Here is a 16,242-nt window from a genome sequence, read left to right as displayed (position 1 = left end):
GATGGGAGCTCAATGTGTTGAAAATAAGTGTTCTGAATGGAAACTCCCAAAATACACAGGGACATACTTTGGCTTTCTGAGGACACTAGTGTCCCCCACTCTTCTACCTTCTACAATGGATTGAAATCTGGACGAGACCACAGGACTGCCAGCACTGAAAGCACACCCTGGCTTCTGTACTGCCTCCTCTGCCGGCATCCCAGGAGCCCAGTGCAGCCAGGCTTTGGGCTCTCTTTTTGCCTAAAATGAGGGGCAGTGTCTCTCCATCCGAACTGAGTTTGTTTTCATTCATTCATTCCAGAGCCTTTACAGAAGTCCAGGCACTCTGGGACTCCCCTGAAACACTGACCTCCTGAGTAGTGGAATAAGATATTTGGTCCTTTCCCCCTCATTTCCAATCTCCTGGGAGCTAAAAGGCTGCACTCAGCCTAGTCTAAGCCTCTGTGTGTCACTGAGTACACGTTTGATGAATGAAGAAAGCTAGATGAATGAAGACAAACTATTCAGCCAGTCTCCACTGGTTGCTCACCGGTGCGCTTGAATTTTTATTATTTGCGAATAAAAGTTTGAGTTAAAAAGAACAACAACAACGGAAAACAACTTTATCAGTCCCAGGACTCGAGCTCCGCAGGAAGACCCCGGTACACATACTGCACCAAACGCAACCCCCCTCCCCCACTCACGCGGACATTCCTTCTTTCACGCTCCAGCTCGCTCTTTTTACTGCTACTTCCCGTTCCCTCCCCTCCCGGATCAAGCGTTAATCTGCGAATCTCTGACAGAAAAAAAAAAAAAAAAAGGAAAAAAAAAAGGTGGGTGGGGGGATCCCGAAGTAGCTGAGTGTGGAAGGAGGAGGTGGAGAAAGGCGGGGAGGAGGAGGAGCCCAGCGAACCAGAGTCAGAGGGACTGGTGGCTCCGGCGAGTGCGCAACCCCGGGGGGAGCTGGCGCCCCAGGCTGGGAACCCGTTAGCCTGTCCCCTCACTCCCACCCCAGCCCCCGCCCAGCGTCTCCCGCGTTCGCTCGCTCGCCTGCTCACGCCCCGGGGCCTGCTACACCCTGAGCTGGGACCGCTGCTCAGGGGCCCTAGGGCCAGGGGCGCCACTTGTGGCAAGCCTGACGCGCCGCCAGGCTGGTGCCCCGCGCCCGGGATGCCGTTCTACAGGCGCACGGTGGTACCCCAGCGCCTGTGCCCGCGCACCCCGCGGCACCCGCTGACGGAGCTCCGCGACGTGACCCACCTGGCCGCGCTGAGCCTGCTCCGGCAGCTCGCTGACCTCTGTGGCCACTCTCTGGCTTTGCTCGAGGACCTCGAGGGGCACCTGTTGGCCTTGGGACGCCGCACCGACAGCCTGGCCCGGCGCACGGTGCGCCTACGCCGCCGCCTTCCCTGCCGCCTGCTTGTCCCAGAGGACGACCAGAACCAGCTAGGTAACAGCGCTCAGGCAGCTCGCCGCCCCGCGACTACCCCGCCTCTGGGGGCGCCAGTGAGCGAGGGCCCACTCAGCGCCTACCCTTCCCCCGCCCTCCCCGCTCCTCCCCTTTACTTTTCTCCCTTCCCCTCCGGGAGTAAGGGGATCTTGTTTCTCTGACTCCCCACCCACTGCTCTCCTGCTGGAACTTCCTGCTCCTGGACCCGGCCGTGCCGACCTGAGTGGACCTGTGCCCTCGGGGTTCCCGGCTCTGGGGTTGGCAGCCACCTCCCGGGGAACTGGGGGAGGAAGGCGGGGGTGGGAGCCACTGGGTCCCGGACAGCTTCAGCGCCGCCCCCAGGCCCGAGGCGCCCTCATCTCCTCGGCGTCGGGAACCAAATGGCCGCGCTGCTGGCGTCTTTGCTCCAGTCCAGGAGCCCGACCACTTCGGAAAAAGCCCCAGCCACCAGCCACCTACCCGGCCTCAGGAGCCTAGCGGCGGTGCCTACTGGCTTTAAACTTGTGCAACTTCGCACTTGAGTGTGATCAAAGCTCTCACTCAGAAGAGTGTCTTGAGTGCCCAGCCGCCTGCTTCTCCCCAAGAGTTTCAGCTGCTGCTCCAGGAGTGGCCAGAGAAGGGTGGGAGGGAAAGAGAGACTGGCCTCGGCTTCGCTGATCCCCTACCCCTACTCACAGATTTGCTTGAGAGAACCATTTAAAGCAACCTTCATCAGTTTCGTGATTGTTTTAGGAATCAGCCATACCTGAGAAAAGGAGTGGTGTCCTGGCCGAGGACGCAGGACCCGTGAGAGGGTAGGAGGGTAATGCGAACCCTTGTCCTTTACTACTTTGGACCCTAACACTTTGCATGGGGAATTTTCTCTCCGTGGAAGTGCACTACTCCTGTAGAATGTTGCCTTTTGCTGAAAGCAAGGGGATTGAATATGCTGGCAATGCTGACCACAGCTGGCATGCCGAGTACCAGGGCCAATTGGCACCACCAGAAAGCTAAGGGAGAGGAGCAGTGTGGCCAGAAAGTTGGCTACTGGTGGGGCAGAAGATGGCTACTGGCTGACTTTCGAGTGCAAGCCTCCAGCTGTCTTGGGAAAGAATTGCCTGGATCAGCCCCTGTCCATTGCAGACTCCACCTTGCTCCTGCCCCTTCCACTAGGACAGAAGTCAGAGGCCCTGACATTCCTCTTCAAAAAGGTATCTGACCTCTGAGGTAGATGTCAGAGGGCACTGGTGGAGAAAAATGAACCAGGTCCTGTGGGAAAAGGAAGGTGGAAGATACAGATGACTGCCAGATGGAATATAGACAGGGGACCAGAGACCTCTGCATGGCAGGGGACCAGGAAAGCTGGGGCCCTACATCTGGTTAGTTCTCAGTTAACAAAGAAGGTAAGAAGGTCATTGTTGATTTTTTTTTTTTTTACTGGTGTCCCACTGACTACCAGGATTAGCCTAAGAGAAATCTGATAAGCCTACTTGGGGAGTAGTTTTCAAAATCCCCACACAGCTTGCAGAGAGCCACCTACTGAATTTAGCAGGTTAAGTTAAGGACAGGGAGGAAGCTCTGTGCTTCCAACTTGTACCTTTTTGCCCACTAATTAGAGAACCCTTTCCACATAAGGGAAGGCCTAGCTTCACCAAGTTGTTATGGAATCTAACTCTTTCCAGTGATCTGCTGGGTTAGAAAGAAATAGCTTTATGTGGATATATTTTTATTATTATTTTAAATTCTTACCCAAGGATATGTTTTTATTGATTTTTAGAGAGAGAGGAAAGGGGAGAGAGAGAGAGAGAGAGAGAGAGAGAAAATCCATCAGTTGCCTCCCACATGCACCCTGACCGGGAATCAAACTTCTCACCTTTTGGTGCACTGGACTACGTAGATATCTTTTAAAAGAAGGGAACAATTCTTAGGATAAATTGTATTGGTTTGGTTTCTTTGAAGTTTGCAAGAGCTGGGCACTCATCTTTGGTATGGGCACTTGCCTTTGAGAATGTACTTGTATCTGGGCTCAGAGGCACTAAATAGAACACAGCTACCTTAATTTGGCAAGAAGATCTGGTTTTTCCATTTTCTGGTCTAATGCCCTACCTTAGTCTCCCCTTGAGGTTCCCACTGCACACTTTTCTCTTCAGGAGCTTTGAGTGTGTAGCACTTAAATTAGGTCTTCTCAGCAATGATCTGAGCATAAATGCCAAATGCAAAGAGAGTTGGGGAGCATAATCGGTGTACCATCTGGCCAGCCCTTTGTTTCTCCAGCATAAGCTTCAACAAGGTATTCAGCAGGCTGTATATTATATCTGGTCCCAAATAAATAAATATCCTTTTTTATTTTATTCTCTCTCTCTCTCTCTCTCTCTTTCTCTCTCTCTCTTTTTTTTTTACCATTGTCAGGTCTTGCCCTTTTTTCTTCCCTGTGTCTTTCCTCTTAGCACTTTTACTCTTTTAATGACCATTTTGCTGGTGGTCATCACTTCCACTCAGCATTTTACTCTATATATCCTCTATCTAGTTAGATTTTCCCCAAATTCTTTCTCTACCTAATTCTTTGACCACAGAAGCTTGAAAGACCTGGGAAAGAGAGAGGAAAATTTGGAAGCAACATGGCCAGGGTGAATGACACCTGACAGGCTAGCAGCTTGTGGCCTCTCTGCAGGGACAGCTTGGTTGCCACCTACAGACTGAGTGATGGCAAGCCAGGCTGGCCCATAGCCTTCAGGTTTCTGGCGGCCAGACTGCAGGCTGGCCTGGAGCCCTGGGAGGCAGAAGGGAAGAACAGGGAGAAGAGAAGGAGAGAGACAGAGGAAGAGAAAGGTGATGCTAAAGGAGTCCAAAGTGCTCCTCTACACAATCAGGGGTCACCCCCCCCCCATCTTCAAAGTTACAAAGGTAGGACTTGGGTTGGGCTGGTTGCTTGGCAACACCCTATCTTCCACTGAAGGCTGTTCTTTGGTAACTTGAACCCCTTTGAGACTACTAAAGAAGATCCTATAACTGGTATGGGGTGAGAAGTGGGAGGAGAGGAGGGCCTGCTACAGGACTTTACTGGGCTCCTCTGGTCGTGGGTCTGTGGCTGCTGCCAAACCCTTGGCATGGCCCTTCTTATAACTTGAGTTTTTCCTCATATCTGGCTTTGCATGTGACTCATTTTATTGCATCCGTGTCCTGTACTCTATACTCTTCATCTCAAGAATGGCATGGTCAAAACCAGTGGGAAATAGCTCCATGCCTGCTGCCATATGCTGAATCAATCCAAGCTCTCCAATTCTTCCCTTAGAGATCTATTTAATGTTTGTAGGTGCTTAGTTGATAATTACAAAAGCAATCAGACCATTCGCCTAGGGGTATATTATCTCCTGTGTGAGCAAGGAAGTCACTGAAGCACTAATCAACTTTAGGTATGTTTAATAACACTGGGAAACTATCATACTACACTAGCCTATGATCTAGCTGTGGGAAGGATGCTCTGTTCCTATTGCAATTATTTTGGCTTGGATTGATGGTGGAAACTCCCTCTTCATCCTTATGTTAAATTCCTGTCTCTTGATTTTCCAATGTTGTGGCAACTCTGGCTCCAAATCATAAAGGATAGCTGGTTTATTTATGTTTAAATAATAATTACAGTGAGAGAAGAGACTATTGTAAATCTATATGGAGATGAACAATGAAAGCTTCACCTCTAGACTTTAGCCAGTTTTCCATTTTAGATGAGGTGTTGTAGACCCTAAATCTGACCATCATTGTTCCTGTGGAGGGGGCATGGCCTGCTTGAGTGGAATGGAGCAGGGGGGATTTTGGGGTCTTGGAACAGGCACTATGCCAGGGTTTACTTTGTCTCTTTCTTGCTCCAGAGACCCTTGGGACAGTGGCTTGACAGAGTGAGGAGGAGGGGAGCAGGCCCATTTTCTTTTAAATACCATGAAATTCCTGGTCTACTTCATGGTATTTCCATGTGTTGAAAACATCTTTCTGGGAAATTTGGACACCAAAATGTCGACGAGAATATCCTCCACTTTAGAAACAAGAAAATTAATCTCCTTTTTTAGACACATGAACGCTAAAGCGATAAAAGCGTCAGGATGATGGAATAGTAGAGTAATAGGAGAAGATTCAAGTTATGGCTCTTTGGCTCAACTTTGACCTTTATGAAGTTGATTAGATGTCAGGAGGAGAGTGATGAATTCAAATCATCTGTCCCTGTACTTCTCTGGCTTGCGTGGAATCGGTTTATACTACATGGCACCAAAAACTCTTGATTACTGAGTCTCAGAAAAGGCACCAAGCTGGATCAAGATCTTTAGTAGCCCTAAATGCTAAAAAGACTATAGTGTCTGTCCATATGTAATTCTGTCCATACATAATTGCAAATTAAAGCAATACAAAATCTTCAAATAAAATGTTATTTTTTGGAAACTACTTGAAGTTCCACATGTATGCTGAAATTAAAATGGCTTCTTTTTAGATTCTTGCATTCTCTCTCTCTTGTACTCCTGTTGTTGGTGTCCTTGGTGTGTTTTAATGTCTATTGGGGAATGTGGCACTGGCTAGGTCACACAGCAGGTCAGTGGCAGGAGGCCTTGATCTAGAAGCCAGGCCTTCTGACATCCACAGTGGTGCTCTGCCCTCTGCAGTGATGCTAAGTTCAAAGTTAGTTGTTCATTGAGAGTCACAGCCCTGGCACTTTTTTTCTAGCTGGAACCTATCCAGGATGAGGAATGTCTCCTGCTAACTTTGGTAACTGTGAGATGCTCTAAAGTATAGGGCCCTTGTGATTTCTTCAGTTGGGACTTGGGGAATGAGCTGGAGGTGGAGAGGAGGAAGGAAGGCCAACCTTGTATCATGTAGAGAATAGATGTGAGGCAGCAGTCTCCCTTCTTAAAACAAAACACAGTCTCCTTTAAGTTTTGAGTGGGAAATAATTTTGGAAAAACAATCTTCAGGTGGGAAGGAGTGGCTGGGTCAGTGACCCCTGATACTGAAGGTTACCTTTCCGCTGGGGTATTTCACTCATAATCCTTCTATATCTTTATATCTGCTAGTCTCCCTTATAGCTTTTTAAATTCAATTGTGGACACTCCTTGTTACACAACCACATCCTAACTATTTTCTGTTATTATAGCAGAGCCTGGTTGGCATTTTCAAATGCACTTTTAATAAAAATCAAGGGAAATGAGAAAGTAAAATTATTACTAAAAATGTATTTAGCATACACATTTCAAAGTATGGTTTTATTATTATTCAAAGCTTAAGTAGCTTACCAGGCTTACAAAGCTTTATTGCTCTATAAACCCTTTCTGAGGGCTTCAAGTCACCTTATCCTCAGATCATTACCTTTTAGCCTTGAAGAGAGGGTAAAACTGTGTTTGGGCCCTGTCTCCTTCCACCCTCTCACTCTTGTGTTGGGTGCTAGACACCAGAAGTAAATCAGATCATCTTTCCCTTCAAAGGTCTCCCAGTCTGCAGGGGTGGGGGAGAGCCGACAACCAGAACCAGGACTCCAGTCCACAACCCAGACGATTTTTCATTCAGTCTGGTTTGGGATCCGAGGATGGAATTTCGACTTTCAGAATCCCTTATGGTAAAAACAAAAATAAAAACAATGACAGAATGCTCCTGTGAATTCGGTGATGTGATTACATGAATTAGTAGATTTAAAACTGAAGACCTTCTTTTCACACAGGCAGGGTGATGCTTACTCAGTAGATGGACAGTGCTTGGTGGATCCTCAAACTCACCTACTTCGTGTGCTAACTCCATGGTCCTCTGGAGTCCTTTACTTTCAGTTGGGAACCACTGGCTTAACTTTCTTGCTCACAGAATTCCATGATTTCACTTAGATAAGCCGTCACTGAAGTTTTCAAGTTAGAGTGCACTGGATGGCAATATCTTAATGGGCAAGACTACATTAATAATGTCAAAAACAGGAAGCATGTTGACTAAGTGTTTGCATGAGGAGGCTTGCAGCAAGGTGCTTTGTGTGTGAGGCAGTGGGTTTGATTGTTTCCAATACCACTAGGTATCAGTTCTTTAACTTGGGAGGTTTGAGCCATGGACAGCATTCTGTCCCTTCCTCCCACCTCCTCTCCTTTTTATCTTTATTGTTGAAAGTATTATAGATATCCCCCCTTTTTCCCCATTGATCCCCTCCACCCCACATCTGCTCCCCCCCAGGCCTTCACCACACTATTGTATGTGTCCACAGGTTATGCTTATATACATATAAGTTCTTTGATTAATCTCTCCCCACCCACTCCCCCACCCTCCCTCACAACTGAGATTCATCAGTCTGTTCCATGCTTCTGTGTCTCTGGATCTATTTTGTTCCTCAGTCTATATTATTTATTAGAGTCCACATATGAGTGAGATCATGTAAAACTGAATCAGGAAGAATCAGAAAACCTGAATAGGCTAATAACAACTGATGAAATCGAAGCAGTAGTAAAAAAACTCCCAGCAAACAAAAGCCCTGGTCTGGATGGCTCCCCAGGGGAGCTTTCTAATTCTTCAAGTTGTAGGGTTAGATAGCTTATTAAAAATTTTTCTAGATTTTGAGGTAGGCCTGTAGTGCTATGAACTTCCCTCTCAGGACTGCTTTTGCTGTGTCCCTTAGATTTTGGGTTGTAGTGTGTTCATTTTCATTTGTTTCCAGGAAGTTTTTGATTTCTTTCCTGATTTTATTGGTAACCCATTCATTGCTTAATAACAGTTATTTAGCCTCTATGTGTTTGAATGTTTTTGAGTGTTTTTAATGTAGTTGATTTCTAATTTCATGCCATTGTGATCTGAGATGCTTGATATGATTTCAATCTTCCTGAACTTGTTTTGTGTCCTAACATGTGGTCTATCTTTGAGCATGACCCATATGTACTTGAGAGGAATGTATAATCTGCAGCTTTGGGGTGAAATGTTCTGTAAAGTGAATTAAATCCATCTGATCTAGTGTGCCATTTAGTTACTGTTTCTGTGTTAACTGTTTGTCTGGAAGATCTATCCAGTGAAGTCAGTGGGGTGTTAAAGTCCCCGACTGTGACTGTATTGCTGTTGATCTGTCCCTTAAAGTCCTTAAGGTTATTATTGATAGATCCTTATTTATTGCCATTTTAATTCTTTATTTGCCTATGCTTCTCTCTATTTCTTCTTATTATTAGAACAGTCCCTTTAACATTTCTTGCAATGCTGCTTTGGTGGTGATAAACTTCTTTAGGTTTTTTTTTTTTTTTGTCTGGGAAGCTCTTTATTTCACCCTCTATTTTGAATGATAGCCTTGCTGGATAGAGTAGTCTTGGTTTCAGATCCTTGTTTTGCATTACCTTGAATACTTTATGCCATTCCTTTCTGGCCTGTACAGTTTCTGATGAGAAAGTCAGCTGACAGTCTTATGGGAGCTCCTTTGTAGGTAACAGATTGCTTTTCTCTTGCTGCCTTCAAGATTCTCTCTTTGTCTTTAATTTTTGGCATTTTAATTATGATGTGTCTGGGCGTGAACCTCTTTGGGTTCTTCTTGCTTGGGACTCTGTGTGTCCCCTGAACTTGTGTGGCTTTTTCCTTAACCAGATTTGGGAATTTTTCTGCCATTATTTCTTCAAACAAATTCTCTAACCCTTGTTTACTTTCAACCTCTTCTGGCAGTCCTATAATATGAATATTGTTATGTTTCATGTTGTCCCACAGCTCCTTTAAACTGTCCTCCTGTTTTTTAATTGTTTTTTTGTTTTTGGTTCTCTGATTGAGTGATTTTTTTCTACCCTGTCTTTTTTTTTTTAACTTTATCTTTATTGTTGAAAGTATTACAGGTGTCCCTTTTTTCCCTCCAATTGACCCCCTCCACCTCGCTCCCACCCCCTCTCCAGGCTTTCACCCCATCATTGTCTGTGTCCATGGGTTATGCATATACACATATAACTTCTTTGATTAATCTCTTCCCACCCTCCACCCCCCTTCCCTCTGAAATATGATCCTGTGTTACATCCGTCAATGTCTCTGGATCTATTTAGTTCATCAGTTTCTTTTGTTCATTAGTTTCTTGTTAAAGAAGACCCTTCAACATTTCCTGTAGTGCTAGTTTGGTGGTGATGAACTCTTTTAGCTTTTCCTTGTCTGAGAAGCTCTTTATTTGACCTTCAATTCTAAATGACAGTTTTGCAGGGTAGATTAATCTTGGTTGTAGTTCCATGTTTTTCCTCACTTTGAATATTTCTTGCCACTCCCTTCTGGCCTGCAAAGTTTCTGTTGAGAAATCAGCTGAAAGTCGTATGGGTGCTCCCTTGTAGGTAACTAATTGCTTTTCTCTTGCTGCTTTTTTTTTTTCTTTTTAAATTTATCTTTATTGTTGAGAGTATTACAGGTATCCCATTTTCCCCAATTGATCCCCTCCACTTCGCTCCCACCCCCTTTCCTCCGTTATTGACTGTGTCCATGGGTTATGCATATATGCATATAACTTCTTTGGTTAATCTCTTCCCACCCTCCACCCCCTTCCCTCTTCCCTCTGAAATATGATCGTCTGTTGCATGCATCAATGTCTCTGAATCTATTTAGTTCATCAGATTCTTTTGTTCATTAGCTTCTTCTTAAAGAAGACCCTTCAACTTTTCCTGTAGTGCTGGTCTGGTGGTGATGAACTCCTTCAGCTTCTTCTTATCTGTGAAGCTCTTTATTTGACCTTCAATTCTAAATGATAGCTTTGCTGGGTAGAGCAATCTTGGTTGTAGTTCCATGTTTTTCACCACTTTGAATATTTCTTGCCACTCCCTTCTGGCTTGCAAAGTTTCTTTTGAGAAATCAGCTGACAGTCATATGGGTGCTCCCTTGTAGGTAACTAACTGCTTCTCCCTTGCTGCTTTTAAGATTCTCTCTTTGTCTTTAACCTTTGTCATTTTAATTATGATGTGTCTTGCTGTGGGCCTCTTTGGGTTCCTCTGTGCTTCCTGGACTTGTAAGTCTATTTCTTTCCTCAGGTAGGGGAAGTTTTCTGTAATTATTTTTTCAAATAGATTTCCAATTCCTTGGTCTCTTTCTGCCTCTTCTAGCACCCCAATAATACGAATGTTGGGACTCTTGAAGCTGTCCCAGAGGCTCCTTATACTATTTTCATATTTCCGGATTCTTTTTTCTTTTTGCTCTTCTGGTTGGGTGTTTTTTGTTTCCTCATATTCCAAATTGCTGATTTGATTCTCAGAGTTCTCTACTCTACTGTTGATTCCCTGTAAATTATTCTTCATTTCAGTTCATGTAGCCTTCATTTCAAATTGGTACTTTATTATGTTATCAATTTTCTCAGTTATTTCCCTAATAGCCTGCTTAAACATCCTTATAAACAAAATTCTGAACTTTGTATCTGTTAGCTTGCTTGGATCTCTTTCATTTAGTTCCTCTTCTAGAGATTTCTTCTGTTCTTTCCTTTGTGACATGTTTCTTTGCCTCCACATTTTGGCTGCTTCCAGGTGTTTGTTTCTATGTATTAGGTAGAGCTGCTATGTCTCCTGGAATTAGTAGAGTGGCTTTGTGTAGTAGGTGTCCTGTAGGGTCCAGTGGCTCAGCCTCCCCAGTCACCTGAGCTGGACCTTCTAGGTGCTCCCCTGTGTGGACTTTGTGCACTGCCCTGTTGTAGTTGAGCCTTGGTTGCTGTTGGAGTCACTGGGAGGAACTGACCCTCAGAGCAATCAGCTGTGAGGACCAGCTGCAACTATAGCCAAAGAGCTTCTGTGCTGGAGACACCCTTATGAACTAGGATTTACTTCAGTGGAGCTTTGGTGTTCACCAAGTGGGCCCTTGAGTGTCACTCATGGATGTGGTAGGGTTGTAATCCAGCGTGGTCGAGTCTAAGCACCAGGTGCACTGTCTCTGGGGCCTTCCGGGAGGTGCAAAGTCAGCCTGTGCCAGTGCCTTTCCCAGAGCCAGCCAGCATGAGCTACTCAGCAAACCGTAGATGGCTGCTACTTGTGCTGGGCTTGGAGTTGTCCAGGAGAGGCCAAGCTATGAGCCAATGCAGGCTGCCACTAGTGCCAGGCCTGAGGCCACTTATCAAGCTGTATGGGGCCCGCTGCTGCTTGTTTGAGAGATTTTAGGAAAGTCCTAAGCATGAGGCTCGAGAGGCCACTTGCACAGAAAACCCCCTGGAAATGGCCTGGATGAGCTTGAAGGTGGGGAGGTGTGGGACCTCCAGGAATCACAGGGCGGGTCCAAAGGTTTAAGTCAGGTGCTGGCGATTCAAATATGGCGCCTGCCTGCCGGCTGTGTGAGGGGAGGACTTGCCAAAGAAGCAATGGCCTCTGCCAGCTCTTCTTCTTGGGAGAAAGCTGCCCCTCCACCTCTTGCCTGGATTTCGGGCAGGTTAGTTTCTCCCCAAATGTCCCAGGTTATTTTCAAGGTACTGCCTAGCACTGGGCTGAGAGGGAGCATGTCTGAGTGAGTCCGTGTGCGGGCCCTTTAAGAGGAAAGCCTGGGGCTCCCGCAGCCTCCAGGACCCTCAGCCACAGTCCCCACTGGTTTCACAGCCCGGAGTTGTGGGGACATCTCTTCCTGGCCCTGGAGCCCTGGGCTGGGGCCTGCTGTGGGGTTGGGACCCCTCACTCCTCCAGAAAACCTCCACTGCCAAGATTCCCTCCCTGGTTTCAACCAGGGCACCGGGTGTGGGCCTGCGGTACGTCTATGATTCAGCCCCGATCTGCCCGCATCTGCGCCCCTCCTACTGGTCTTGGTGCTTCTGCAGTTCCCTGGTGGTAGGGCTTCTGTGCAGCCAGGTCTCGGGAGTTACGGTAGTTCTGTATTTTAGTTGTAATTTTGATGTGGTTGTTGGAGGCGGCGGGTGCAGCTATTACCTATGCTACCATCTTATTTCTCCTCTTGCTGCTTTTAAGATTCTCTCTTTGTCTTTAACCTTTGGCATTTTAATTTTGATGTGTCTTGCTGTGAGCCTCTTTAGGTTCCTCTTGTTTGGGACCCTCTGCTTCCTGGACTTGTAAGTCCATTTTTTCCCCCAGGTAGGGGAACTTTTCTGTAATTATTTTTTCAAATAGGTTTTCAATTCCTTGCTCTCTTTCCTCTCTTTCTGGGACCCCAATAATAAGAATGTTGGCCTCCTGAAGTTGTCCCAGAGGCTCCTTATGCTATCTTCATATTTCTGGATTCTTTTTTCTTTTTGCTCTTCTGGTTGGATGTTTTTTGTTTCTTCATGTTCCAAATTGATGATTGGATTCTCAGTGTCTTCTACTCTACTGTTGATTCCCTGTAAATTATTCTTCATTTCAGTTCGTGTAGCATCAATTTTCTCAATTATTTTCGTCATACTCTTACTAATATCCTTGAGCATCCTTATAACCATTATTCTGAACTCTGTATCTGTTAGCTTGCTTGGATCTATTTCATTTAGTTCCTCTTCTAGAGATTTCTTCTGTTCTTTTTTGTGTGACATGTTTCTTTGCCTCCGCATTTTGGCTGCTTCCTGGTGTTCGTTTTTATGTATTAGGTAGAGCTGCTATGTCTCCTGGAATTAGTAGAGTGGCTTTGTGTAGTAGGTGTCCTATAGAGTCCAGTGGCTCAGCCTCCCCAGTCACCTGAGCTGGGCCTTCTCGGTGCTCCCCTGTGTGGGCTGTGTGCACTGTCCTGTTGTAGTTGAGCCTTGGGTGCTGTTGGTGTCACTGGGAGGAACTGACCCCCAGACCAATCAGCTGTGAGGACCAGCTGCAACTACAGCCAAAGAGCTGTTGTGCTGGAGACACCTGTATGGATCAGGATTTACTTCAGTGGAGCTTTGGTGTTCAACAAGTGTGTCCCTTGAGTGTGTCACTTGTGGATATCATAGGGTTGTAATCCAGCATGGTCGAGTCTGACCACCAGGTGCACTGGCTCTGAGGCCTCCTGGGAGGTTCAAAGTCAGCCTGTGCCAGTGCCTTGCCCAGGGCCACCCAGCCTGAGCTACACAGCAATCCGTAGATGGCTGCTACTTGTGCTGGGCTTGGAGGTGTCCAGGAGAGGCCAAGCTATGAGCCAATGCAGGCTGCCACTAGTGCCAGGCCTGGGGCCACTTATCAAGCTGTATGGGGCCCACTGCTGCTTGTTTGAGAGATTTTAGGAAACTCCTAAGCATAAGGCTGGAGAGGCCACTTGGGTAGAAAAGCTCTGGAAATGGCCTGGATGAGCTTGCAGGTAGGGAGGGGCGGGTCCAAAGGTGTGAGTCAGGTGCTGGCAATTCAAATATGGTGCCTGCCTGCTGGCTGTGTGCGGGGAGGACTCACCAAAGGAGCAATGGCCTCTGGCAGCTCTTCTGCCTGGGAGAAAGCTGCCCCGCCACCTCTCACCTGGATTTCAGGCAGGTTAGTTCCTCCCCAAGTGTCCCAGGTTTCTTTCAAGCTGCTACCTGGTGCTGGGGCTCAGAGGAGGGAGCGTGTCTGAGTGAGTCCGTGTGCGGGCCCTTTAAGAGGAGCTGATGGGGCTCCCACAGCCTCCACGACCCTCAGAGACAGTCCTCACTGGTTTCATAGCCTGGAGTTTTGGGGACTTTTCTTTCTGGCCTTGGAGCCCTGGGCTGGGGGCCTGCTGTGGTGCTGCGACCCCTCACTCCTCCGGGAAACCCCCACCACTGAGATTCCCTCCTGGGTTTCAACCGCGGCACTGGGTGTGGGCCCGCCGCCGAGTCTCTACAATTCAGCCCGGATCCGCCCGCGTCTCCACCCCTCCTACCGGTCTCAGTGCTCCTTTAGTTCCCTGGTTGTAGGGCTTCTGTTCAGCCAGGTTTCAGGAGGCTCTGAATGATGGTTGTTCTGTATTTTAGTTGTAATTTTGATGTGGTTGCAGGAGGCGAGGGGTGCAGCTGTTACCTACGCTGTCATCTTGTTTCCTCCCCCCTCTACACTGTCTTCTAATTTGCTGATCTGATCCTCAGCTTCTTCTAATCTGCTGTTCATTCCTTCCAATGTATTCTTTATTTCTGCTGTCTCAGTCTTAATTCCCTTCATAGGTTCCATATCTTTTTTCATGCTGTTGAGCATCCTTATAATCAGTATTCTGAACTCTATATCTGATAGATTGCTTATCTCCATTTCATTTAGCTCTTTTTCTGGAGACTTCTTTTGTTCTTTCATTTGGGGCTTGTTTCTTTGTCTCCCCATTTTGTAAGCCTATTTGGGTTGTTTCTAAGCATTATGTGGATCTCTCAGTCTTTTTGGAAGGTCTCTGGTGGATTCCAATATCAGACGCTATTTGTGACTGGCCTTGAGTACCCTGTTTGGATCTATCAACAACCCATGGCGTGAGGTTCCCTCTGCTGGGGCTGGGTGCATTTGGACAGGACCAAGATGCACATCAAAGTCTGCTTTTCCAAGGCCGAGGTCCAGAAGCAGATCAGGCAAAGACTCAAAGCTCCCAGAGATCCACCTCTGCCTGCAGACTGATTGATCTTAGTCTCTTAATGAGCCTTAGGCTGTATACCACAGCAAGGTGTGAACTACACAGAGTGGGGCTAAAGAGGTTTTCCTGTGGGGTGGGGTAATTGCTTCCCTCCCAGGCAAAAGCTGCTTGGCTGGAAAAGGTCTGCCTGAGAAAGATGTCTTCTGCAGTATGGGGGAATGATTCAGCACAGGAATCCAGATGGCCACCCTCTGAGCTCTGTCTCCAGAGCCTAAAACCCCAGATTCTTCTCACACAGCTTTAGTTCAGGCTGCCCTCCCTCTGCCAGAGCCCAAGGTGAGTGGCTGAACACGAAACTTTGTGCATTGGCTCTTTAAGAGGGTGCCTGCACTTCCAGCTTTCTCTCCCTGGCCGACAGAAACCCTGCTGTTTTTGGAAGTCAGATGTTATGTGGGCACCTTTCTCAGTCGTGGTGCTCTGGGCTGGGAAGCCCAGCATGAGGTTCAGGCCCCAAAGTTCTCAGTGGGAACCCCCTACAGCTGAGATACCCCTCAGGAACTTCAGCTGCTGCCTGTTGGAGCCCAGCCAGCCCTCTTGCACCTCTACACTTCTACCAGTCTCTATGCAGTCTCCACTTTAGGTCCTTGGTTATGAGGGTGCTCTCCAGCTTCTTTTCAGTTGCAATTGATTATTCAGGATGGTTTTTCTATATTTTAATTGTAATTCCAGTTTGGTCCTGGGAGAGTGTCAGTGTAGCTTCCACTGAGTCTGCCCCCATCTTGGAATCTCCTCTCTTTCTAAAATGTAAGTTTCTTAATGGAATGTAAGCTTCTTGAGGGTAGAGGTTGTTGTCTGTTTTTACTGTTGTATCTTCAGACCCTAAAATGGTGCTAGGTACCTAACAGGCATTTAGTAATTACTTATTAAGTTCAATTCCTTCCTTCTTTGTAGCCATCACACTTTTTTTTTTGATTGCAAAACACCAAATTTATATTTACTTCCACATATAATAAGATAATTTTAAGCTGAAATATATCATAAATAAAACAAGTCTACTGTTTGACAACTTAAGTATCAATAATTTAAATAAATCAAACGAATGAAATAAATACATAAACAAAAATCCAACAGATTGTACCTCTATTATATGTACTGTCGTCTCAAAGAAAAAACACACATACAAAACCAGTAGTATCCCAATAGTTAATACTGATGGACAAAAAAAAATTAACGTATTTTGGAATACAAGGGCTGTGAAAAAGGAAAAAAAACCTGGTATTTTTTATGCTTTTAGAAATGTGGTTAGAAAGGAAAAATATGAAAACTCCCATTATTTCAGCATAACAGGAACTGACTTGCTTTCACATAGATTTGGTGATTTTTTTAAAAATACAGGTTTAAGTTTCAGCCCTCTACTATGATGTATCACCTTTTAAGATTTACACTTATAGTCAGAGCAAGTTTTCTGTAAC

The 16,242-nt window shown here is 46.3% G+C and overlaps 2 protein-coding genes across 4 annotated transcripts in view; one reads left to right on the top strand and one right to left on the bottom strand.

Moving 5' to 3' along the window:
• Positions 1-1,469, bottom strand: part of LOC308551348 (uncharacterized protein CXorf49-like) — a 40,381-nt gene extending 38,912 nt beyond the window's left edge. The window contains exon 1 of one of the 2 annotated variants that reach the window (XM_081125829.1): positions 1,240-1,469. The gene's annotated coding sequence lies outside the window, so the exon portion shown is untranslated. The remainder of the gene's footprint in view (positions 1-1,239) is intronic. The other variant, XM_081125830.1, reaches the window with a different exon arrangement.
• NHSL2 (NHS like 2) overlaps positions 918-16,242 on the top strand; it is a gene marked incomplete at its 5' end in the record, with an annotated part of 299,412 nt that continues 284,087 nt past the window's right edge. For both annotated transcript variants that reach the window (XR_013998009.1, XM_081125819.1), the window contains one exon: positions 918-1,429. Coding sequence is in view for 1 of the 2 variants with exons in the window: in XM_081125819.1 (XP_080981945.1) it covers positions 1,150-1,429 (280 nt within the window). The remainder of the gene's footprint in view (positions 1,430-16,242) is intronic.

Source organism: Miniopterus schreibersii, assembly GCF_964146895.1.
Source record: "Miniopterus schreibersii genome assembly, chromosome: X".
NCBI classification, from domain to species: domain Eukaryota; kingdom Metazoa; phylum Chordata; class Mammalia; order Chiroptera; family Miniopteridae; genus Miniopterus; species Miniopterus schreibersii.
The sequence above is the reverse complement of the archived record's forward strand: the minus strand, read 5'-3'. Positions and strand labels throughout refer to the sequence as shown.